At 38.5% G+C, this 25641-nt stretch overlaps 2 protein-coding genes and 1 non-coding gene across 3 annotated transcripts; all 3 read right to left on the bottom strand.

Moving 5' to 3' along the window:
- Positions 1 to 555: 555 nt before the first annotated feature.
- Rsod (Related to Sod) lies at positions 556 to 15330 on the bottom strand. Its single transcript, XM_023174083.2, has 14 exons — positions 15052 to 15330; positions 9692 to 10586; positions 7677 to 7945; positions 7441 to 7615; positions 5667 to 6003; positions 5024 to 5280; positions 4742 to 4913; positions 4184 to 4441; positions 3926 to 4048; positions 3604 to 3690; positions 2887 to 3021; positions 2547 to 2821; positions 2209 to 2489; positions 556 to 749 (listed from the first exon to the last, which is right to left on the bottom strand). Exons 1-14 carry the CDS (start codon positions 15122 to 15124, stop codon positions 643 to 645), a joined length of 3444 nt encoding a protein of 1147 aa, XP_023029851.2. The 5' UTR covers positions 15125 to 15330; the 3' UTR covers positions 556 to 642.
- A 3552-nt stretch (positions 15331 to 18882) lies between these two features.
- On the bottom strand, positions 18883 to 18973 carry TRNAY-GUA (transfer RNA tyrosine (anticodon GUA)). Its single transcript is given in 2 exon segments — positions 18883 to 18918; positions 18937 to 18973. It is a non-coding gene; the product is annotated as a tRNA-Tyr (tRNA).
- A 1587-nt stretch (positions 18974 to 20560) lies between these two features.
- Positions 20561 to 25430, bottom strand: Mlc2 (myosin regulatory light chain 2). Its single transcript, XM_074171585.1, has 4 exons — positions 25295 to 25430; positions 22666 to 22879; positions 21441 to 21669; positions 20561 to 20945 (listed from the first exon to the last, which is right to left on the bottom strand). Exons 1-4 carry the CDS (start codon positions 25295 to 25297, stop codon positions 20774 to 20776), a joined length of 618 nt encoding a protein of 205 aa, XP_074027686.1. The 5' UTR covers positions 25298 to 25430; the 3' UTR covers positions 20561 to 20773.
- Positions 25431 to 25641: the final 211 nt, after the last annotated feature.

The raw sequence follows: 25641 nt of genomic DNA, 5'->3' as shown, positions 1-25641 counted from the left end.
TCGGACACCCGACGTTTCTTCCGATTGTTCTGTGCCTCGGACTGTATCAAATGTGACACAGAACAGTAAATTATCCTCCTTCTGTGGTCAGAATTTCCTAAAGGGTTTGCTGTGTCATTTGCATCGTTCAACCAATGAGAAACTCGGCCTGATAAAATGGCGGTCTATCTGTGCGAGAGAAGCATTTAAATTTTCCCGCGTTCGAGAGTGGCGATTCTGATTGTTTACTCTTCTGTAAAATTTATTTATTTCAAAATTTCTTTCCCGAATTTGGTTAGGTTCGAAGCCGTTCTACCGGCTTCAATGGACTTCCCAAGAATTCTCTACAGGTTTCGAGATAGTTCTTAGTGGCAGAGCGATTCAATAAGGCGATAGACATTTGAATAATAATTAATAAGTTAAAATGTTCGGTTGTATTCACAGTGAAATGAAGTTTAGTTCCATTATTGTACAGTGTAGTCAATTATTTTTCAACTCAGGGGGAATATGTCACACTATATATGTTTCAAGAAAGTTTTTACCTAGCTCAATCACTCAAACAATAAAACGAAAAAATATTCCTAAACATCTATTTGTACAATCGAGTTAAAGCCAAAATAAATAATGTTCTGAGGTACTATTTACAAATATGAACAACTCGTATCAACATAGTAAATACGAAGACAGTAAAGTCATGAGTATCATCAGTTTTGAATCAGTCAGCAACATGTTTCCATTCGATCCGAAGAAAAAACTGCTCTTCCTTTTACCTGAAAGTTGAAAATTGAAATTGTTGCAGAATCATGAATTTCACTCGTTTATCATGAATGGGAAATTAACAAAGTATAATAATATGGTTGATAATATAATTCTCTCCTGCCGACCTCACATTAGCAGTGCGATATATTGTACCATTTACTTTAAAGCCAATATTTATTCTTGAACTGGAAAAATTGAGGTAATAAATACCGTACCTTGAGGCAAGATTATCCTGTATTTCCTAATTTATTAGCCGTGGTCTGCAGTTTTAACACCTGACGTTTCTTCTGCTACTGGAGTGCCGGTATGCATGTCTTGTTGATGTTTAAGCTATCTTCCTTGGTGTTGAAATTATTCTTATGTATTTTCATGACCTCTCTAAATAGCCTCGGATAGTACCCTATAGTTTTATCAATAACTTGCGTGGCATGGCTGCCTTATGAGAGAGCGTGTCGAACTCATCTGTTTGGCCATAGCAGCAACTTCTTTTATGCTCAGTCAAGGCGTTTCAACACTTCTTTTCGTGGTTACGATGTAGAACGAACCACAACTATACGGTATTCGGTGTACTCCTGGAATCAAATCAGGGGAGTAAACCAGAAAGTATACCGTATAGTTGTGGTTGGTTCTAAATCGAAACCACGAAGAGAAGCATTAAAACGCGCTTGCCTGAGCATAAAGGAAGTTACCGCTGCCGCCAAACAGATAAATCTGTAGTTGCAGAACATGCTCTCTCAGAAAGCAGCCACGACATTTTTTTCGAACGCACGCAAGCTCTTGATGTAACCAGAGGATATTATTCGACGCTGTTCAGAGTGCCAAGGGTAATAAGACTAATTTCAACCCTAAGAAAGAGAGTTTAAACATCAACAAGACATGGATACCGGTACTTCGTTAAACAAAGATTCTCCCACTAATTGAAGAAAGCTCGGGCCAATATCAGGTACAAGAGTAGTAGGTAGTCCGAATCCTAACCCCATTATAGTTACAGACATCCTAGGAACATTTGCGCATCACAGCTAGGTAGATCCATCCCTTCGACCGTTGACGCATCGCCTTTGCTAATGTATGCCGCAGTATCAGACGAAACGTCAGGAATAAAAACCTGAAGACCAGGGCTAATACATTCGGAAACACCGCACAATTTGTAAGACACCGGTTTGAAAGCCTACACATCTTGAGGCAAGATATTTAAAATTTGATGTAAATTCATAATGTTCACTTTTTCATTGTAGATATTTATGAGTTGTTGCCTAGATCTCATGAAATGAACTGAAATTGTATTTTCTTGGGTCACTAATAGACGTTAAGTCATTTTATCTATTTCTTTTCGAAATGGGTTTTGGAAGATGAACGCATTGTCACTTCTAGGCGATTGATTTTTATTATAAAACAAACTCGAAGAAAAAGGACGGGGTTCATAATAAAATTTTTGATCCTTCAGGTTCGTTGAAACAAAAGTGTACTAACTTTTTTCATTCGGGTCTTTTGGCCCACACAGCTTATAAGATATCTTCCTCTTCCTCTTCTCATTGAAATATCCTGGAATATACAAACTTGGTGCATCAAGCCTTCCAATCAACAAAAGACTATTGAAATCCTGTTCCAGTTTTGAGGCAATGGGACCTTTGAAGTGTAGCAATAGTTGAACGCATGCGTCATTGTAAATGTTCTTAGTTTGTCTGCTGTCGACGTTCAGGAACCATTCTGGGATTCCCATGACTTCTCGTACGTCCTCTATGAACTGGGCACTGAAACCCAAAAAATATTCTGTTGTATTGTAGAAGTGAAGCAGTGGTTGAACTTACACAACAAATCTAGGCGGTCTTTCGATGTTGGCATATTTGATGATGTCATAATCAGGTTCTATATTGGCGCAAGCATATCTGTCTCCTTTTCTGTCAGGAGCGAGAATGACGATGGATCTTCCAATAGCGGTTACATCTCCTTCTAAAGGAAAATTGGCATCAGAAAATACCTTCCGCTTGAGACCTATATCTATTGTTCCCAAACGTGCCGACAGATCTCCCACGTGACAGCGCAGAGGATTTTCCGGACCGCATTCTTGACGATAGAGCTCATCCTACAAAAATCAAGACGTGAATAACTTTTCAACATCGACCTTCATTCTTAAGACCGAGTACTTACATTCAAAGGATCTGCGAGTTGGGTGAAAAACGGATTCCAAATGTAACCTCCCGCGACACATCTGGTAGCTAAAGTCTTCACTGTTGCATCAACTCCAACAGGGTTAACGTAGATGGCCCAGTTGTGGTCTCTTGTCTGGAAAAAATATCAGTTGAGCTTTTTACTATAAATGTTTACGAAACCGCGACGCCTGTTTCGCTGTACAAAAGCTTCCTCAAGCAGGGTGTCTTGAGAAAGCTAGGCTATGCTCGAGTTGGCACTTACATTTTTAATGTTGTTTACGTTCTGGAATATATTTATATGGTCCATAAATTTAAAGATCTCAACAAAATACCCGCGACAGATTTCGATTCTTGCACCATCTATCAACATGTGTACAAAGCTGGATCAATCACATTTCTCGCGTCAAAAGACAAAAGCAAAGTGGTTGAAACACTAGGGTTTCTTTGCCATGGTTTTATATAGCATCCTTTTCTGCTACAGGTGAAAAACGAAGACAAATCAGTTTGTGTTTGATCAGGGAGAGAGCTCTTGTTTGGATAGTAGCTTGAACTCGTTATATCGAGTAGAGATAGATAAGATTTGACTCGAGAGTAATTGTTGACGTCTCATGGTTAGGTTAGGTTTGACGAGTTATTTTGAATCCGCAAATTGATGATCCATGTGGAAATAGCCATTGGCCGTACTGTACTGGTGATCTTTGAAAGTTCCACTTACCACATTCCTATCGTTTTTACCGGGATGCCGAAGTTTAACTTCAATGGTTGTATCACTGGCACTGCCATCTTTATGAATGAGTTGCCTCTGGAAATATCAGGAGTTAAATTGAGTTAGTGAGCCATATGAGTAGATATATGAGATATTTAAAAAAAATCGATTATTTTCTCGTTTTAATTTTTTTTCAGATAGATTTGATAATCAATGCGAAGTTAACACAAATTTTAGTTGACAATTCATTACTTTCTCAGGAAAATATGATAAACTTTATATATTTTCTACATAGCTTTGTTATACTGACCCATTTGGCGTAAAAACTTACCATTTTCATATATCCATAGGCGTGTCCATTAGGATTATGAAAAGAAGCTATCGCTCTTAGTTCACTAGCTTCAGATGGACTATATCCCCTTTCGATGGTAGAGCAAGCCCATCTACTTGAATCCTAAAAATAATTAATTAATTGTATTGGATAATAAAAGGGTGAAAAATGTTTCGACTTTTAACTTCTCTTTCATATACTATATTGTGTAGCAATCCTGTGAAAGATATCTGATTCAATTCCGAATGATATACATACCTTTTTATGTATAACGATGGACCTTCCCATAATACTCCTTGGTCCAAACAACGTGAGCAAAGAGTCATTGTAGTACGTTTTGTGAATCGACTGTTTGTACAAATTTCCAAACTTTCCGCTTAGATCTCCCACCTCGTACTGATCAGGAGTGCCTTGATAAGCTCGGGGAGATGAAGCAGGATCAACGTTCATCGGATTCCAGTGACCGTACAGGGTTGACTGTTCACATGGAAATTGGAGACTTTCTTCTACAGGTGTCTAGGTGAAAAAAAATGTCCATGTGATAATATTTACTTCACTCTTTTCGGTTTGAATGTACTGTTTTCAAATGAAATTTAAGTTTCTCGACACGTGTAAAAAAATAAAAAAGGGAAATGTTAAAAAAGTCATGACAGAGTTATGTTCATTATAAATTGATTGCTATGAAAACGATCATAAAAAATTTGACTGTTCAACGTGTCACGTTTTTAAGATTCCACAGACCCTCACATTTAAATATATACTAATAGGAAACGGATTTCATCGGATATTTCTCAACGAAAACATTTTAATACGTACCATATGAATGTGGTACTCCTTGACGTCAACCAATCCTTCAAGACTCACTTCCACATCTGTGATGTCATATTCAGTTTGCTGGAAAAACTCCAGTTTTCCTTTGACCGTTAATTCGTTACCATTTGGAAACCAATCCCTAGCTACTGCTTTTCTTCTGTAAACCCCGCCAATTCTGAAAAATATTGATGTTGGATCTGTTGAGAAGTATAGAACAAAGCATACGTTTGGATATAAAGAACAAGACAGTTCCAAACTTGATCCTTGAGGTACAGAATAACTTACATGGAACAGGCCAGTCTCTCTCCTCTCGCTTTAGGGCCATAATCATCGTATACGACAAGAGATTTTCCTAAAACGCTGTAATGCCCGGTGAGCGGCAACATCGGATCGGTCCATAGTTTCCTGGAAATTTTATCGCTGTCCGCTATTTTACCCGATATTTCTAGAGTTCCTTGACGTTTTGATAGATCTCCTAATCTACATAGTCCGATGCTCTCCATGTTGCAGTTGTCGTTGAGTGTTTTGTTGTCGAAATCCACCTATAATAATAAAAATACGAAATAATATTGATTGTGAAGTCTGAATCTGAAATTGAAATATTTGTCACGGAACACCTATACGTTCTGTGGTTTTGATGCATAAAATGCTCTACTAAAAACTGATAGTTGATGCAACATCAATCCATCTTTACTGGTTATTGAACCGGCTTCATAACAATCAATGGTGTTCACACATACATCAACGTTAGTCTTAGTATTATTGGTTGTTAAAAATCTTCTTTCAAGGTGTCATGTAAACAAAGTCAATGAAAACAAAAGATGAAATGCATTACGTATGTTCTGTGATACCATGATTTATCTAATTCACAATAAAGTTCATATATTTCTTTCCACAAACATTTTGGCGAAATTTGGCCTAAACTCACCTTATACGGGTTATAGACGGGGCCTGAGCTCAAACACCTTCCCGTCCAGTTGTAGAAATCTTTCCCAGGCGGCAGGTCGTGAATCGCCCACCTGTGTTCTGCGCTATTGTTGAGAGCAGCACCGTCAGCGTGGACCAAGTACTCGATTAGTACCGTCGTGTCGGACCACGGTTCGTCCTTGGCTTGCCGCATCAGAAGTCTGCCGACGGTTGGGTAGCGAAATATGACCTGCGCTGTGAATATTTGCTTCTGGTACTCGAAGTTCGGTTCATATAGAGTGATTCCACCGCAGATCCAGGGTTCCGCGATGATTTCCGAGGTAGGGTACTGCGTATTTCTGAAATCAAGGGATATTGGTTAAAAGCAAAGCTCAAAAACAACTCATATGTGTTTCAACACTAGATAGCACTGTTTCCATCATCAGTAGTGCTAGGCTCAACCACCAATGCTGTACTCAACTGTCCTTAAAGGAAAAGCCTGAGGTCTCACCATTCAGTGGGAGCGTCGTTCATCTTCAATATCCCTGGATTGATATTTCTGTCGAACCTATAAATAGAGTGAGGTATCTATAGAATTTCATGTACAGATATTTTTTTCCTATGTAGCAGCTTATGAAAGCTAGTTAGCTGGTAAGGAAAGTATAAGTTAATATTCTCCTCACGGCTCTTGGTTTAGAGTCAGTACCCACCGAAAGTTAACTCACTACGTTTTCGTTGGTTTCCGCCACTGAAGATGACTGCTGCAGTTGCAGTTGAAACGTTTGGAGATTATAACCAAAGAATTCCTTCATTTTAGAAAATTCACTTTTTACATAAACCTCTTCTCAACCTCGTGTCCTTGAGATCAGCTTATTCAAACTTTTTAACTCACATGAAGAGTTAAGTTACACTTTAAGAAGTATTTTGAATGTTTATCTTATCATTCGTTGACATTTTTGATAATTCTGAAGACTATTTCGTCAAGTTGCATTGTATTACCCGTGAAATAAATATAACTGAAATTGCATGCCGTTGTTGCATATTCTTGATAAATGTCATTAAATGATAGTGATCTACAGAAAATAATATTTATTGGAAATATATATCGGAAATGAACAGAAACTGTAGTAGTTACTTCTGAAATGCGTTATTTAACTGAATCTCATTATGTTCTGAGCATGATTGTATATCGAGATAATACAAGAACACAGCTAGATGTTATCTTATCTTCGTCAATGTATTGGTCTCAGCTTCCATGAATCGGTGCTATACGACAAGCTCTCTTAATACTACGATAAATTTGTCCTGGGATTGTAGAAGTCTTGGTTTACACCATACTGCACCCTTATTGACGCTTATTGCTTGCACGTCTCTTGACGGCGGATATACACAAACGATTGAAACTATCCCCCACATATGTGTATTGTTTGCTTGCACATTCTCTGGTGGCGATAGCTTCTGTTTCTTCGGCGATGAGAACAGCCGCGACACGTCCACCCACCTCGACGAGGAAACGAACAATTCACAGGTAGATGTTAATTTGCTTAGTGAAAAGTATCTTCACATCGTGACGAGCGACAGCATTTTTGTTCTGGTGATAAAAGTTGTTATCAATAGACGGCTAACAGAATCAAAAAACAATTTCGTAGGTTATGTATCGTGAATTTTTCAAAGGGTTGATCTGTAAAAAATGGATTTTCCTGTGTGAGGATAGTTCTAAATATATTTCCGTTTAGAAGATACGGATTCAATACCATCATACGTTTTCTTAGTGTACAATTCTTGTACGAACTTACTTGTAGATAACAAGCGATCTGTGGACAATTGAAAATCTTCCTTGGAGTGGTAGAGAGACGTCCCAATATAGGCCATTGAGTTCTTGACCGCCTTCAACCAACACAGACTGATTGTTTCTTCCCAACAGTTTTCCAGAAAGATCGCCAATAGGATATTGATCTTGGGTTCCAAATCCTATACAAAACAGAAAATAAATTACTAACATACATTTTTCGGAAAGAATTATCGCACTCACCACTAGGGGGGGTTGTATTTATATCAGTATTTGAAGGATTGTAAATGAACTTTGTTGTCAGACAGGAGTTTTCGTTTTTCCCAACAGATTTGGCGGGTTTTATTGGCAGTTCGTGGATTTTATAGCCTGCTACGGTTGAGCTGTAAACTATACGGGTTTCTATGTCACCTCTAGCGGTAGTCAAGTTGAAATTCAGGAACGTCGGTTCAAATCTTGTGTGCTGAGTCATCCTGATGTCCCCTTTGATGCCTCCGGATTGTATGATCACTCTGTAGAAAAATTAGATCGAGATTACGATGGCAGGCGAAAAAAAATATAAGTGAGCGACGTTGGTAGCTCTTGGTTCCTACCGAGCAACGTCTAAATTGGTAGCAAATTGCCAAAAACGACTCTCCTCGATAGGAAGACTTAACAGATTGTCTCTGGTCTGGATTTCTGGCTATACTGGCCTGGAAGGCAATGAAGCTGCTGACTCCCTTGCAACGGAGGGTGCTGCAAGCAGCTTCATCGGACCAGAACCTGCCATTGGCATCGCTTTAGACTTTGCCAAGCAAACATTGAACACCTGGATGGCAAGAAGATTTATGGGCTTCTGGCAGACTCTTCCAGGATTGGCTCACTCCAAGGCGTTTATTCACCCTTCGAAGCTGGATACTAAACAGTTGTTGGACTACAGTAGGGATGAACTACGATGTCTAACAGGCCTTCTTACAGGTCACTATCATTTGAATCATCATATGTAGAGACTTGGATTGTCGGAAGACAGTATGTGTCGCCTCTGTTAGGAAAGTGATGAAACAGCAGAGCATATACTTTGTGCCGGCCCCGCTAGGGAACGAATCAGGTCCTTAGAGTTCGGCAGAGCCGTATTCTTAGCACCTGACCTGAAAGACCACTCACTATACAAACTAATCGGCTTCGTTAAGAAGCTGGGTTTATTTGGCCACGTGTGAATAGGTGTGAGCCACAATAAACCCTCGCAGGTTGCGGTGGAGGGTCGAATAGATCCACTCACTCCAGACTTAATCTAACCTTACCTATGATATCTCAATTTGGCATGGATACCCGTACTGAAAAAAAACTGGAGATATTTATGATATTCAAGTAAATAAACAGCACCACTTCCTTCTCAAAATCTAATGCTTCCGTTCCGTTCTGTTGCGTTCAAGGTCATTCGAGCATGGAGCTATATAAGATCCGAAGCCGAGACTATACCGGGTGAGATCATGAAGTTGGGCCATAGGGTGAGCCATATGGAATCGGACACAGGGTAAGATCGAGGGGTTCAAAGATGGTGGCGTGACAAAAATGCACTAAGCCGCATCTTCATCATCAATAGGTAGAATTCAACGTGCAGCGTATCAAATGAAAGAGGAACGGATGTTGAATTTATTGACAAAGGAAATCATCAACATTGCGGTATACCTAAAAGAAATAGGAGGGGAAATGTCAAGGAGCGTCTAGGAAAAGTCTTTGTCAATAAATACAACGTCCACTTTCCTTTTATTTGATGTGTTACCGGTCACGATTCACCTATTGATAATTGTTCAAATTCAAAATATTTCTGGAATAGCAGTGATGTTGGACTTCTTTTTGGATCAAGAAAAATAGTACAAATATATCCTGAGCAGCTAGAAGATGTTGTTAAGTTGATAATTTTGATATCAGTAATACTATTTTTTATTGAAACTACAGATGAATAGCTCAGAGATGGTTGAAGACTCTAACTAAATATTCATGAAGATATACAAAGGCTGATCTGCTGGGTTAATTTGTTGAGCTCGATTAGGTATTACTCAGGCATTTGCGATTCAGTAAAAGCGTGTCCGAAATACCGGAAAACTACACACGTTCTTGACTCATTGTTAATCTTTGACGTTGTTCGTACTATTCTCAAGTAAAATCCGTAACACAAATTTAATAAAACTTTCTGAAAATATCCTATGATCCAAGACTAGCCAAAGCGAAGTGAATTCTCTTTTTTGGCCACCTGGTACTTCGAGAAAGGGACTTACCTAGCATTAACAGGATTTTCGTATCGAATCTTGGCACACCCCAAGAACACATCTTCATGCTTTCGCTCGAACAAAACCAAGTACAGCCTCCTTTGAGGTCCAGTCAGATCGCTGGGGAGAAGAACGAGTTGTTCGTCCCTGAAGAGGGTTTTGAACTTGAACTTGTTATAATCCGTGGACACCTTCACTTTCCCCACCCTAGAGTCAATGTCGCCCACGCCTTTTCCTGGACCCTTGGCATCTGGATCGAATACCAGTTGTAGAATATTGCAGTCATTTCGGTCGTGATCCGATTCCAGGATATCAGTGACGTAGATTTTCCAGAAATGTTCGGTGTACTTGGAAAACTTGGTATGATTTTCTACGTTCCTCACGTGGTATAGATCGGTAGTGATCAGCATGTCTCTGTGGTTGTCTTTCGTGGAGAACCACCTGAAATACACGTTTCCAGCTATTGGAGTGCCAAATCTGGCAACCGCAGTTTTTTCTTTGGTTCTGTCCGCCATGGTTAGAGAAGAGCATATCCTGCTACCGGTGTCTAGGTTTTTGAGCAATAGGGACTTCCCGTAGAGCCCAAGAGGTCCGTTCATCCTCAACTCCTTGGTGGTGTACTCCGTGGTTTGGTTCTCCGGGAGGATCAGGTAGCCGAATGTGTCTTCTAGGTTCACGAGCTCCTTTCCCAGCTTGGAACTTTCGCAACGGTTTTCTATTTCCGTATAATCGACAGGGAATTCGGTGACGTACAATGACCATGCTTGGTTCGGGTATTCTAGGGTTGTCGTTAGGTCCGTTGATATTTTTACCTCGTCTTGGATCTTGGTGAAGTTGATGGTGCCATGGAGACCTTGGCCGGAAATGTAGCTCACCAATTGGAGAGAGGTAACTGAGTTGATACCTGTAAGAAAGAAGTTAAAGATAGGTATCATTTGATATTGGGACAGTTGAAATTTTTCGATAACTTGAAACAATAAAATTCAAAGTATTGCTACCTAGTTATACTTTTGAGGAGTTTTGATTCAACATACACCATCCTACGCATCATATAGCAGGTCTTTATTTCGGTAAGATATTAGGTAAAATCATTTTTTATTGTTTCTCGTGTCATTCATTTATTTTCGATATTCGCGTTATGAGGTTTCTGTTGATCCCTGTTGATGTACTGTTCAGTCTAGTTTTCATCAGCGGCAGCGCTACTAAGCAAAGTAAACCAATGAAACAAGTGAAATAATTGAGAAATTACATGAAATATAAGTAAGACAGTTCTCAACAGTGACTGATCTAGTAGACCATGGCCCCGATAGCCTGATATATTGACTAACTTTTTCAGAAAATGTCATGACTTTGTATGTGTATTATGTGACAGTTAAAATTTCTACACCTTTTCTCTTCTCATCTGCGCTGCCAAATTCCAGGCTGCCGCTAATATTAGAGTAACAAATGAAATCTTACGGGTATAATTTCATTTTTAATTTATTGATTTATTTGGAGAAGTTGTTTCTGTCTTTCACTCGAAATACACTACTTCTTTCTCTTATTGATTGTAAAGAATGAAATTTTAGTCTTGTTAATGAAATGCAAATTGAAATTTGTTCAAAACCTCGGTTGGAAAAGTGAATGCTCTACTTTGCCAGATGTCTTCAAAATCAGCAGAAATAAAAACACAGCGGAACTTTCATTACATTTTGATTGACAAAGAGAAAGCATGCCATTACCATTAATGAATACGTCAAGTAGATTCGGTGTTACTAGATAGATCCAGGAAAAAACAAATATTTGTACAAAATTGATTTTATCGTGATTTTCAATAATAATAGTAACAATAATTTATTGTCATCATTTACATAATACTCGTGACTAACAGGTTGTATAATCAACAGTGTGTATAAATGAAATATTGAACTGACAAAAGTCAATTGTAAAAAATTGTCATCATGTAGATATTCACTCACTGCATAGCAACATTTTTCAAGTAATATTTTCGGTTTGTATTTATTGTATGTTTTGTTATTTAAGGATCTTCAACGACTGAGTGATTTATTTTACAGTTCAATGCTAATATATGTATACATACAGTGTGATGTACAGATAAGAAACTATCTCATAGAGATGAAATGCAGCGATAAAACGGAGGTGGCAAGTTCTTATGGCATTTTATGATTATGATGATTGTTATTTCTTCAGCACCACGTTTGTTGATTTTTCTGTGGATTTATATCATATTTTGGGTAAAAATGTAGTTAAGTGCTCAAAAACACTTGAAATATTGACAATGGCATACGGTGAATGTTTTCACAAGTGAAAATGTTAACAAATTGAAAAAAAATTGTTATGAAGAACCGTCGAAAAACTACTAGAGAAGTTGCTGAGGATGTCGGCATATCGGTTGGCTCATGCCATGCAAGTTTTTCTGTAAGCATGAAGCTGTGGTAGCAAAGTTCATTCGAAAATTGCTGATTTTTCACCAAAAAAACCGTCGCATTAGCATCACTCAGAAATTGTTGAATGACGTCAAAGGCAATCCAGATTTGCTTAAAAAGGTCATAACTGGTGACGAACTATGGGTATATGGTTATGACATCGAAACCAAAGTCCGATTGTGAGAAGTAATACGGAGGAAACGTCTGGTATTCATGCCTCAGCCACCGTATTCCCCAGATTTGGCACCTTGCGACTTTTTCCTATTCCCAGGATTGAAAAGACCCACGAAAGGACGGCGTTTTGCGACGATTAAGAAGACATACCAAAAAGTACAAATCAAAACTACTTCGAGGGGGCCTACTTTGAAGGGGAAGACATAATAATTGATGAATAAATGAATATTTTTGAGAAAAATGAAAATTCACCTTATATTGTGAACAGAGTAGTACCTACATCCAAAGTTCTTGGATCATCACTGTCGACTATCTACATTTTTGACGACATTTATTGCAGAGCAATTCTTTCAAGAACCAAATATTCAGATACAAATTGTGCCACATTTTTTAAAATTGACAGCAAAAGGTTCTCTCAATATAACCTTTGAAAGTTCCTCAAGCTTGTACGATGAAATTTCATCTTCAATTCTCTGGAACAAATTTGCCATTTTTCTTGAAAATCGAGGTAATTCTATTATTCATGATTTCTTCAACAATCTTGCTATTGTGTAAAAAACTATGATTACCTGTATATGGTATGTACACAACCTGACTAGAAAAGGGTTTTCTTTTGTCCTTTGATGTCCTGTCAAGGATTATCTCTTTGTCTGTTCTTGTCGACGTAAATCCTTCAAATCTGTTGAAAGGAACTGTAGAAAAAAAGACCACCCTTTTATTTTTTCATATGTGGTCTTTCTTCATTTTGAAAAATCATTTACTCTATAGCAGAACTATATCATGATACTAATTCATAATACTGAAGAGAATAAGGATATTTCTTAAAAGACGCCGATGTTTCAACGTAATGAAGTCATGCCCTCAAAATTGAAAATATTTATTGAACGTTTGAAATGAAATAAAACAATACAGAAACATACAGCATACAAGGTTATGCTTTCAAGAGATATACGAACAAGTTGAGCAGGCTTGTACGAGAAAATTCGAAAATAACAGATACAAAATCGGGCGAATTTGGAAAAATGAGCCAATTTTTGAGCCAATTTGTTTTATAGGAAGTTGTCACTAAGAAGGCTGATTTACACCAGTTTATTCTTTCCAGAAAAATTAAAATGGTAATTGTTTCTCGGAGACAAGACGAGTCGGATTGAAAATCTGTGAACGTCATTTTGTAAACCTTGAAAAGTGGCAACGAGAAAGTGTTTTTGTATTTAAATTTCCTCTCAATAACGCCAGAAAACGACTTAAACGAATGCTCAAACAAAATTTTGCTATGTCGTTATAATTTGCCCCAGCTGGTAGGTATAGCTGGGTTTAAAATACTTTACCGGGTCTACTTTATTTTTGTATCGCAAACGGCTTGAAAACACAAGATTTGATGGGCGTTCGTGTCGTTTTATACCTGCAGTGGTGTGTTTATTTATTTATAAACAGATGATATTGTTGTAACGTTTGAATTCAAAATATTTCGTATAGCACGCTTCCATTTTCCTATTTGCCACGCTGGCCTGTCTTATCTTGCACGCTACGTATAATATGACGTGTGACACGTATAAAAAATTCATATTGTACGAGGGTGTTATGAAAAGTTTTCGACCTCAACATGAAGATAGCTGCACTCGTGAATAAAAGCTAGTGAATTCCGTTGTTCATCTGTTGACAGTTACTCACCGAAGTTTCAGTCATTTTGGACGGGCAGTTTTAATGTAACAGTCGTTTGACTGAGTTGATGTGAGTGTTTTTATGAAAATGAACAAAGTCGAGTATCGAGCTGTCATTAATTATTTGTTTTTCAAAGGCAATACGCCTACTCAAATCAGAGATGAGTTGGATTCTGTGTATGGGGACTCTGCACAATCATTTACCTCAATGAAATTTTGGGCAGCTGAATTTTAGCGTGGCCGTTAGAACTTGGGAGACGATGAACATTCGGGATGGCCAAAAAGTTCACCAAATATTGCTAGACGACCGCCGAATTAGAGTGAAAGAGATAGCAGAGGTTATGAACATGCTACGTGAACAGAGGTTATGAACGTGTTTGTTACATATTGAATGAACATTCAGGCATGAGGAGGGAGTCCGCGCGTTGGCTGCCGCGTTTGCTCACGTTAGACCAAAAACGGCCACTTTTGTAGAAAAAGGAAATCCTGTTTCATCAAGACAATGCAACATCTCACACCTCAGCAGTTGTAACGGCGAAAATCCACGAATTACAGGTTGAACTGCTTGACTACCCGCCTTACTCACCAGATCTGACCCCAAGCGACTTCTTTTTGTTTTTTGTTCCTCATCTCAAAATTGCGCTCAGAGGACAGATATTTCCGTTGAATAACGAGGCAATCAGCTTCGTGCACAATTATTTTGCAGAGAAAAACACTGAGTACTATTTGGACGGGTTACAGAGATGAGAGCATCGCTGGGAGAAGTGTTTAGAGTTTAAAGGAAACTATGTTAGGTCGGAAACTTTTCGGGCCACCCTCGTAACTTTTAGCTAATATAGGATCTTTAATATTCGTTAAATGGTGTTGAAAGTTGGGAAAATCAGTATTCAGATGAGTTTTTTTAGATGAACAAAGGGTTTTTTGAAATTTTTCACTCCAATAAGGTCAGTATTGAAATATTATTGCATTTTTCTCTCTTCGATTCATACTTTTAAAGACATACGAGTACGTATATTGCTACCGCGACCTTGTATTGTTTAAAATTAAAACAAGAACTGTAAATCGATGAATCACCACCGATCAAGTTATCAAAATACAACTTTCTCACCTAGAACAAGCAATGAAAAAATACAGAACCAATCCTTGGTCACGAGGTGATCCGTCTTCACATTCGTTAACATCGTCAATGTTTCTAAAAAATCACTGTTCACAAATCACATCTTCCTACACCACTAACCCAGTCACAGACCGTGCAAAGAAAACACTAGATACGTCAAGACAAGTCCGTGTGTTACACCATAGACCGTTCTTATGTCGATGCAGTTAGTGAATAGAAAGCGGGAATTTGCTAATGTTTGCCGACAATAGCCACTTCCAACGGTTCTTATTACCTGTACGAATCAATGAATGCTTACCTGTTGAGTGGAAAGAGAGCGAGAGTTTTAAGAAGACAGGGCCGAATTGGGTTCCCTGGGACAGATTCGGTGATTTGGTTATGGACCGTTGGATTTGTCTCTGCCACTTCTATAATAATGTTAATAAAAACAATGATAATAATAATATTAATAAGAATAATAATAATAATACTCTTGCGGTACCCGACAAAATAGTGAGATGCATTGAACAACTGATTCCACTTTGGCGAACTCGCTTCACCATAATATCTGGTCAAGCAAGAGTCCAAACAGGGTGGGTCACTTTCAGAAGAGGTGTATTTCAGGGTGATTGCCTCAGTCCCCTTCTCTTCTGTATCTCACTATTGCCGTTATCCGTTGCTCTCAGAAATACTCGAGGGTATAACTGTGGCACCCCGGAAACCGGATGCACAAGGTCACCCATTTGTTTTATATGGATGATCTCAAACTTTATTCCTCTGGAAGAAGGATCTCTATCAATCCTTGAGGGTGGTGGAAGAGTACACGCATGCTATCGGTATGAAATTCGGGATAGACAAATGTGCAATGATCCATCTCAAAAGAGGACAATGCGGGGACTACGGAGAGGATGTGCAGCTCGTAGATAGAAGCATCCTACACCATTTGGAGGCCGGAGAGACGTATACTAACCTCGGGGTGGAACAACGCCACCCACAAGAGGTAACATCAGTGAAGAACTCTCTCCGCGGCAAGTATTAGTACAAACTTCGACAGATCTGGTCATCGGAACTGTGAGGAAAGAACAAAGTTGCTGCAACAAATATTATTGCCGTTCCAATCTTACTCTACTCGTTTGGATTAGTGAAGTGGACTCGGAAGGAGCTGTATCAATTTGACGTGAAGACCCGAAAAATGATGCATCTCTATAGGAGTCTGCATCCCAAATCGTCCAATCTACGGTTGTACTTCCCCTGACAACAGGGAGGCCGTAGACTTTTGAGTTTGGTATGTTTACATGATAAAATGATACTGGATACATCCTGTAAAGTCATCAGGAGTTTGGATTTCTCTGCATGGTCCGTGACCACGAGAGAGCAGGAATTGGAGCATTTCTCCTTAGGGCAGCTACCCGAGCAGCTGATGAACTCGGTATAGTTTTCGACACTGAACGAGGTGACCACAACTCTGTCACCGAGTTGGAACCTGTTCAGCAAAAAGTTCAGATAAAAGCCGCAGATATCACCTTATTTCTGCGGAAATACAAGGATAAGCCAATGCATGGGGTCTTCTTCAATATTATTGGATACTTTGGCTTATCAAAGCGCCTGACCTTCGCTTTTTTCAAGTCGAGTGGCTTGCCAGGATGGTGTCTTCAACACCTTAGTCTACCGCAGTCGCGTGATGGGTATAGAGGTTCCTGACACAAGGTGCAGGGCCTGTCGCGAGGCGCCCGAGACCCCAATGCACTTGCTATGAGCATGTCCAGCATATGCGGTCTCGGCCTATATCCATCGACATAACGCGGCCCTAAAAGTGCTATATTACCATCTACGGAACTTTTACGGTATTGACGAGACACCGGTGTTACCCTACGCTCCGGGGGATATTGAATCCGTTGTGGAGAACGAGAAGTGCCAAATTTATCGAAACTATTCGTTCCCCACCCTCAGGCTCATACAAGCTAACAAGCCTGATGTAGTCCTTCTCGACCACCAGAGCAAAACGATATTTGTCGTGAAGTTTTCAGCTCCTGGTGAGACGAATATCGTCAGAAAAGAGGAGGGAAAACGGATGAAGTATCGGGATTTTCTCTTCGAACTCCGCAAACTCTATCCAGATCACTCTGTCAAGATGGTTGTTCTGATTGTTGGAGTCCTTGGTGGAATGATGTCCTCTCGACTCTCGAATCTTGAAATCATACCGGCTTGCCGCACTAAGCCAGAAATCTTAGCCGCACAGATGCAGAAGACTGTCATTCTTGGCTAACTGCGCTGGCTCAGGGCACATGATTCTCGGACTCAATGATCACTTACCCCACGGTGTGTGGAGTGGTCATTGGTTGATAATGCTGGCGCGCCTTCCCGAATGTATCGGGGCTTCGGGGGACAGGGCCTGACCAGCGCGTATAACAATAGCCCTCATTAACCAACAGGTAAAAACCATTCACAAGGTTAATTAAGTATGTTGAAAAAGTAATATAGACTGTTATATAACAACTAAACGTTCAAAATGGCTAAAACTTTGGTGAGTAACTGCCAACAGATGAACAAAGAAATTCACTAGCTTTTCATTTTGAAGTCGTAAACTTTCCAGACCCCCCTGGTAAATTGCAGGTTCTAGGAAAACATATCACAATTGGTGTCCCCCAACGCTCTATACTGAGCCCCATATTATCTATTATTTTTCTCAATGACTCGCCTAGAAGGCAAAACGATATATACAAGTATCATTACTATCATTATTCGATGAAAAATCTCATTTACATATCCTTTATTGTTATTATTGACAAATGTTTTTGAATAAAGATCAAAACACAATTTTAGGTGGAGACAGAAAGTGAAATTCCTATTACGGCCCTGTTACGCATACCAAGAACTCTCGAAGAACGTTAGATAGTAATTTTCAAAACATTTCAGTACCATTTGCGTGAGATTTTTTCGGACTGAGCCGATCGGCCTTTTGTAATTTGTAAGCGGACCGGAAAACATTCCATCGATTTGCCCTCTTTTGACAACAAAATCGTTGTAAATGGACCAAGTGTGGTCTCCGATTCATCGGGAGCTTTCAACAGATGCCATCCAAACCGTAATTATTGTTATACTTTTATCGGAGGTATTGTGAAGAGGGTGCTTAGGAATTTTAATTCCCTTTCGAGGTCTGGGCAAGTTTGTACGAGTAGTGACGAATGGTGGGAAGATTGTGTTTTCATTCTTCCATTCTTTATTTGGATTTTTGTTCGTCTTCGATAAATAGAATTCTTCGAAATACATTTTTTTGAACAGGAGGGTTTCAATCTTTCACTCTCTGAAGAATAAACGATGAAAGGCCAGGAAAGGACTACGATGGAAAGCTACAAACGAAGAAACTACTCGGAAAGGAAATGTGAAGGAAGGAATGAAGGACACACAAAATAAAAACGAAGAAGTGAACTGCTTGACAATCCCAATGGGTCTACATTCTTCTGGTCGGTAGCTAAAGCTGTTAATCAGAACGTTACAAAATCCACCATTAACACAAGCGTATGGTTCAATTGCAACAACAGCCATAGAAAGAAGAGGAGAGGAAAAGGAGAAGAAAATTGATCAATTTTCTTCTCCTGAGGATGCTAGCTTTGTTGGCGAAACGCGCGTCGAGTGCAAAAATATTAGTTTGGTGTTAGAGCAATTGATCTCGAAAAAAGTTATTCAACTTTCACACCAAAGGTTCCAATCTCATCGTTATTGATATTCGTGTTTCAAAAGTGGAAAGATGTCAGATGATGCAATTTCTACATAAGAAAACATTTTTTGCTAAAGAGAGTTTCCAAAAAAACCTCGATTGAAATAGTAAAGAAATAAAAAAAATCCTTCGAGCCGGATTTGAACCAGCGACCTATGGATGTCTACAAGTTTTTCCCACTACAGTCCACCGCTCTACCAACTGAGCTATCGAAGGTTGATAATTTAGAAATCGAAAGCGATATCTGAGATGAACATGTGCTATATTAACTCCATGAAAAAAAGTGACAGTTATGAAAATTTAAACCTCCAGTTAACCCAACTCGGGTCAACCGATATCCGGGAAATTCAAAACGATTAATACAGAAAAAGAAACAAAAATCACCCAGTTTTTTAATATATGTTGTTTGAAACTAATAAAATATTGAGTTGCGATTAGCATGCATTGTTTTGAAATAGAAAACATAAACTATCATGAAAAATTAGAATTGGAACTTTCTATGTTTTTTACCACTTTTATTTGTAACTAACGTTGCGACATTTTCAAACTTATACATTAATGTATAAGTCCTTAAGCTGTCCTTGTCCTTAAAGGACAAAACTGCAGTAAACGTCAGTTACTGCAGTTACTGTCGCTGATATATCTGCCAAAGTAGTTTTTCGTTCAGATTTTGAGCTGAGAAACTCTCATGGTGAAAGGTGTTGGCTTGGTTTGATATTCGTATTCACTTGACAAAGATGATGAATGCAAAGTATTTTGGCATTGGTTCCAGCTTAGCAAGCCTGCAACTAATTTGTTTCATACTCATTGCGGTGTCAAGCAGGACATTTCAATTGTATTTTTAGGAACATCCTTTTTTTAAGGACTTTGCGAAGTGGGATAACTCCACTATAAGGTTATTGTGTCAAGTTTCCCGATTTACTTGCATACTTAATTCAAACACATATAAATGTTTTCAACATCACTCTGAAATTAAGCACCTCATTCCCTGGTTTCACCCTCTCCAGGCATCATTAGCAACAGCGAATTTAAGAACCACCTTCGACGATGTTCGTAAACTCTCCATCGGGAAGGAACTTGATAAGATGATCAACGAAGCATCAGGACCAATGAACTTCATTAGTTGTTGGGTCTTTTTGGCACCAGGCTGGCTGATTCCCAAAAAATCAATCTCTCCTAAATGTCATTAATGACATGAGTGGAATAAATTCATTCCGTTACATAAAATCGTAATTTAATGAATCAATTCAGCACCAGATCTGATACTGAAGAGCTGGCAAATGTCTTACGGTGTCCACCAGCGAGGATGACAGTGTTCTATGTGAGTGAAGTTTTACACCTCTTTCATATACTATATTGTGTAGCCATACTCTCACCATACGAGTGTGAATGGGTGTCAGCCACAATAAACCTTTTCGGGTTGCGGTGGAGGGTCAAATAAACCCACTTAATTTGGACCTAATCTAACTTAACTATATTGTGTAGGAATCCTGTAAATGATTTCTGTTAATTCCTGTTAATTTTCTTTGAAATTGATTGTTTCCTTCCTTCCTCTACTAAAACTATACCCCTTTCAAATTGAACTAGATTCTAGTTCTTTTCAATTTGAACTAGATTCTAGTTCTTTTTGTACGATTATCCCCTTGAAGTTCTTTTATGCCCCTTTTCAGAAATATCCACGAAATTTGTGATTCTGAGCTTTTCATTCAAAGCTTTTCGTGGGTTTCTACAGATGGGGCTGATAAAAATGTTGGCTTTACTGAAAGGAAAGACTCATAAAGTTGGAAACTGAAACAACAGACGAAGTGGAATAGGAAATTAAATTTTTATTCAAATCTCATTCGATTCCATAAAATATACATTATTTTAGTCTCTGAGTTTTGTGAGTTGTTGGAATACAAACTTGTATACTTGACTCACTGCATATACTGGTTAAACCATGAGAAAATTAGATGGAATTTCGATATGAACGACGATGGAAATGATCTGGAAGATGCTGCTGCGTAAAGTCACACTTTAGGCTGCTTCTCCTTCACCTTCACCTTCTTCCTTTTCAGCCGCGGTGAGGAGGGTGATCAAACCCTGTGTGTCGATTCTGCCGTTGTCGTCGATGTCCATGGCGTCGAAAGCGTCATCAACTTCCTTCGCCGAGAATTTGTCTCCCCAGGTCATCAGGGCGTGGCGGAACCTGCAACGATAGAAAAGAATCAGAAAAGTTTCACATAATTTTACTATGAAAAAAATATCGAGTTTTATCTAACTATTCATTCATTTCTGTACGACGTCGTCCGTGTTGTATGTAGCTCTATGGGTGAAGGTAGGTTCTGATCCTACCAACTGCGCCATGTTATAATTCCATGAGAAGAAACAACAGCTGGAGATAAACTCATCGATAGTATTCCTGTTGTATCAAAGAAGTTGTATTTACGTTTTTATATTTTTCCACATTCAAGAACCGGCTATAGAAAAAGAGAAACTCATATAACAGTATGGACCGGAGGTTTCGCTTTATTCCATAGTACGATCAAATTAACTTCACATAGTTCACTCTGGATAACTTCTGGATAACTAAGTAATTGTCAGCCAATTAGTGGAGGATCTTAATTCAAGTCTGCTGTATATTGATTTGAAAAAACTAGATCAATACAATTCATGAAATACAAAATTTTTGAAATTTCCTCACCTTTCACCGTCGATGGTGCCGTTTTCATCGAACGATTTGAAAGCAGCGATGACAACTTCATCATCGTCGGTACCACCGGAATCAGCCATCCTGTTGCCAAAAAGACCCAACAACTGGGTGAAATTGATTGGTCCTGATGCTTCGTTGATCATCTCATCAAGTTCTTTCTCGTTGGAGAGCTTGCCAACATCATCGAAGGTGGCTCTCAAGTCGCTCTTGCTGATGATGCCTGAAAAGGACGAGATTTGGAAATGAGGTGCTGACTTTCAGAGTTATGTTGGAAACATTCATATGTGTTTGAAATATACGAGTAGTTTTGGAAACTTAACACAATGATCTCAGTGGAGTTATCAACCTTTAAAAACAGTGAACGATGTTCCTGATAAAACAATCCAAACGTGAAGAAAGTACGCCTGTACTCAACTCATATTGGTTCATCTGATAACAAGGGCAAAACAGTTCAACGTTTTTCTTATAGTCACGAGAAGTTAGCTATTCCAATTCAGGCAGTATTGTTTGCAATGTTTGTTTGGCAAAACCTGAAACGACGCCAATGGCAGGTTCTGGTCCGATGAAGCTGCTTGCAGCACCCTGCTTTGCAAGGCAGTCAGCAGCTTCATTGCCTTGCAGGCCAGTATGACCAGGAATCCAGCTATATGAAGAGGTCATTGTCAAGGCTATGGAGTCTCATCAAAGAGTTCAAGCTAGACAATGAGCTCTAACAACCAAGGAGCATCACAATAGATCTGAATAGGTCGCAGTGAATCAGGTCGGGGGTCAGCTCCCCAACAATCTAATCTAATCTGATGGCCAGGAATCCAGTAACAAGTAACAAAGTTAACAAAGACCATCATCAGTAATGGTTATTCTTTCTTCAATGAGGAAACAACTTGGGTCTTTCCAAGTTGGCAATTCATTATCAATTCTACAAATAGAGCTCAGCTCAGAGGAAGGTAAAGTAATGTCAGATGTTTTGATGGACCACTTCCTTCTCAGAATAGAGTATAAGACATTTGGATCATCGGGTTACTGTTGCTACTTCTGTTCTGAGTTGATGAAGGAATTTCTAATAGATTAGGATCAAGTGGGACTATAGAAGTTTTGATGTAGACGAATCAGTGCGAACATTTCTCTCAGATGATTCGTTTTCACCCTACATGTTTTGTATCCATCAAGAATGGAAAATTGGAAAATATTTCAGTAAACAATTCATTGGTGAGCCTACCATCTTTATCATGGTCCATCAGTTGGAAAGCTTCTTTGAACTCAGCTACTTGAGCTTGGGAGAACATGGAGAAGACACTGGAACCAGAACGTTTAGCTTTCTTGGACGAGCTCTTCGATGAGGTTCTGGTCTCGGCGGCTGGTGCAGCAGCGGGGGCGGGGGCTTCTCCTGCATCTTCCTTCTTCTTCTTCCTAACCTTCTTTTCTTTGTCCGCCTGTAATCAGGATAAATGAGGTAGAGTCTTGCGTTGCTGCCAGATTATGATGGGAATAGGGGGAAATCGCCTTTCAACGAAATAATTGTGATACTGAAAATTAATAATAATGACAATAATAATAGCGTCCTCAATTTCTACTGGCGAACAGAAGAAGATTGATACTTTGCTTGAGGCCATAATGCTCAGAAATCACAGAAAGTGAAATAGCTGATGAGTGTGGTAATAGAAAAATATATCTTAGGGAAACCTCTTCTAACTAAGAAGAGGAAGAAGAAAGAAAATTGTTGAAAAAAATTACACGCAGGAGTATTTTGATGAGTTTCATGAGCAGATAGAAGGAAATGTGCTCATGAGACTACACTTTTTTGGGATAATGGAAAGAAATAGAAGAGTCAAAAAATAGCCTTTGAGCAAGGAATCAACTACCACTGAAAAGACCGCTTGAAAAATTAATTTTGCCTATATTAGGGGGTAAAAATTTATCCTGAGTAGATATTGAAATTCTATCAACACTCTCCCTTCCTTGACTGAGTTGATATCAGTCAACTAAGTGCCATAAGTAGATCAGATCTAACGTCATGAATTAATCGTAAACTGAGTTCTCAAAGATGACTTTACAACAGACTTGAATAGTATTTTTTTCTCCATTTTTGATTACTCCAATCTCATATATTTGTTTCTTAGTCATGAAGTGAATGCTGATTTATTGTTCCTTATTATATATGTGCAAGCCACAAGTGGAACTTCGTGGCACTCCTCTACTGGCATAGCTAAGTAACAAGTTGAATGAAGATAAAGAACAGAATTTAATATTCTAACATTTGTCTTGTAGTTATAACTAGTCATAATTAAAAATATGTATGAAGATAAGAATATTTCAGTATAGCTACATGATGAATAGTGCAATGGCCTTAGGACACGTGACCTATGGAAGAATTCACGAAAATAACTATCTGGAATTTGAAAATATTGCAATTCTGAACTACCAGCCAGCAAATTATAAATGAAAATGGGTCACGTTCTATTTTGGCACGCTACCAAGTTCAGAAGCTTCGTACAGAAACTAAAATAGATAACGATTCAGTTACAAAATACACATGCCTGGTGGTTCAAAAATAGACTGTGCGTTTATGTAATTTTTTCGACCTCTATTTTTACAAGAGAATTAGTTGAATCTTATTAGCTGAATTATTTTATATACATGTGATGATTGCTTTATTAGGAATGAAGGTATAGAAACAGTTTTCGATGATATGATGAAAATTTATTCTTTTCAGCATGTACCTTTTGAAAAATCTCAGTTTTTTTGGTCTCAATGTGAAATTGTTTTGACTAATAATGATATTTGAGTTAAATTGTATTTATAAACTCCAACTGAAGAATGGTTTCTGTGGAATTGAATATTTCAAATAATACTCGGCTATTTTGCAGATTATAGAGGATTTTAAACAGAAAATCGATTGAAATATAAATTAGTCCTTATGTTTTTTTTTTAATTGATAGTTAGTGATGGTCACTAATAATAGTATTTTTTCGTTCAATTCAAACAAGACTCATACGGCTGGGATTGAATCAAATGAGAGATAGAATGTCATTATGTGCTGTCATCGATTTTATTCGAATTGGTGCTGAATGTCCGCCATTGAGGATGACAGTGTTACATGTGAGTGGAATTTTATCTCTTTCATATACTATATCGTGTATATCTGATTCGATTAAACACGAAAAAAATATGCATCTACTCCACAACTTCATCATTTTTATTCGTGAGTTCAACTTTTCTATAAGCACAATGATCCTGAATATCTTGAAGAATCATTGATAGATTATTTTCAAGTCATTGAAAACTCTTAGAAAATTTTGCTTTCGTTTGATTTGGAAAATATCTCAGATCTTGGAAAAGATTACATTTCGTTTTTTGTGCTAGTCTAAAGAGGTTGAATCTGTGGTTTATGCTAGTGATGTGATTTTCTTGTTCTTTTCATGATTTAGAATGTGGTACTATTTTTAGTTTTTTCAGAAAGTTAACTAAGTATCTTTATAGATACTCTTGCGTTTATAAGAATTGGAGATGCTAGATGATTATAGCGGTTTTGTTAGTGATGAGTTGGATTTTGGAATCACGACTCTGTTCTACTCAATTATTTGGTACAGTTGAAATCATTCAATAGCAATTTCTACCCAAATCGGAAACAACTAAAGCTGAACCTCTTTAGAGAACCGATCAGAGCCCAAAGTAATTTTTGCAACAAATAAATATTGAGTCACTCAAAAATCAGCAAAGGACAAAACTTTACTGTAGCTTTAACGAAATTCCACAAGTTCACAGAAAAAAATCACATCACTGACGTATGACACTGCACTGAACACATCCACAATTCCCAGGGGGTGTCCATCTCCCAAAAAACTTACCATTGTGTCGTTGATGTTCTTTCTCCAAATAACACCCGCGACTGGGAGGTTTGGCAGGTCGAGTTTCTTAAATAAGTTTCGGCGTCGATCGCTCGGTAGCGTCGCGACGCTAAGCGAAGTTCATTTCGCTCGCACCTTATATAGCTTTTTCTTATAATAGATATCTCGATGTGGAGGATAGACTGAAACACTATAGTGGAATTCGGTAATGAGAAAGGTGCTCGGGTGTTGGATTTTTTCGTGTATACAGGGTGTTGAGTCAGATAGATAGATGGAGGACTTATTTAACTACGATACATGTTAGTGGCAGGTCATATAAGTGAACAGTTTCAGTTCCAACGCTATGT

The sequence above is a fragment of the Leptinotarsa decemlineata genome, unplaced genomic scaffold (genome assembly GCF_025532065.1).
Source record: "Leptinotarsa decemlineata unplaced genomic scaffold, Ldec_3_MD MMD2_P_RNA_scaffold_12, whole genome shotgun sequence".
NCBI classification, from domain to species: Eukaryota; Metazoa; Arthropoda; class Insecta; order Coleoptera; family Chrysomelidae; genus Leptinotarsa; species Leptinotarsa decemlineata.
This window is presented reverse-complemented; position numbering and strand designations above follow the sequence as displayed.

Excerpts from the sequence above, each read along its gene's own strand:
- Rsod (XM_023174083.2), bottom strand. The coding sequence starts at position 15,124 with ATGTTAACGAATGTGAAGACGGATCACCTCGTGACCAAGGATTGGTTC. Across the intron at positions 10,587-15,051 it reads TTTTTCATTGCTTGTTCTAG|GTATCAACTCAGTTACCTCT; the intron begins GTGAGAAAGTTG and ends TCTTTCTTACAG. Across the intron at positions 2,490-2,546 it reads AGACCGCCTAGATTTGTTGT|TGCCCAGTTCATAGAGGACG; the intron begins GTAAGTTCAACC and ends TTTGGGTTTCAG.
- Mlc2 (XM_074171585.1), bottom strand. Across the intron at positions 21,670-22,665 it reads GATGGACCATGATAAAGATG|GCATCATCAGCAAGAGCGAC; the intron begins GTAGGCTCACCA and ends CGTCCTTTTCAG. Across the intron at positions 20,946-21,440 it reads GGCACCATCGACGGTGAAAG|GTTCCGCCACGCCCTGATGA; the intron begins GTGAGGAAATTT and ends CTATCGTTGCAG.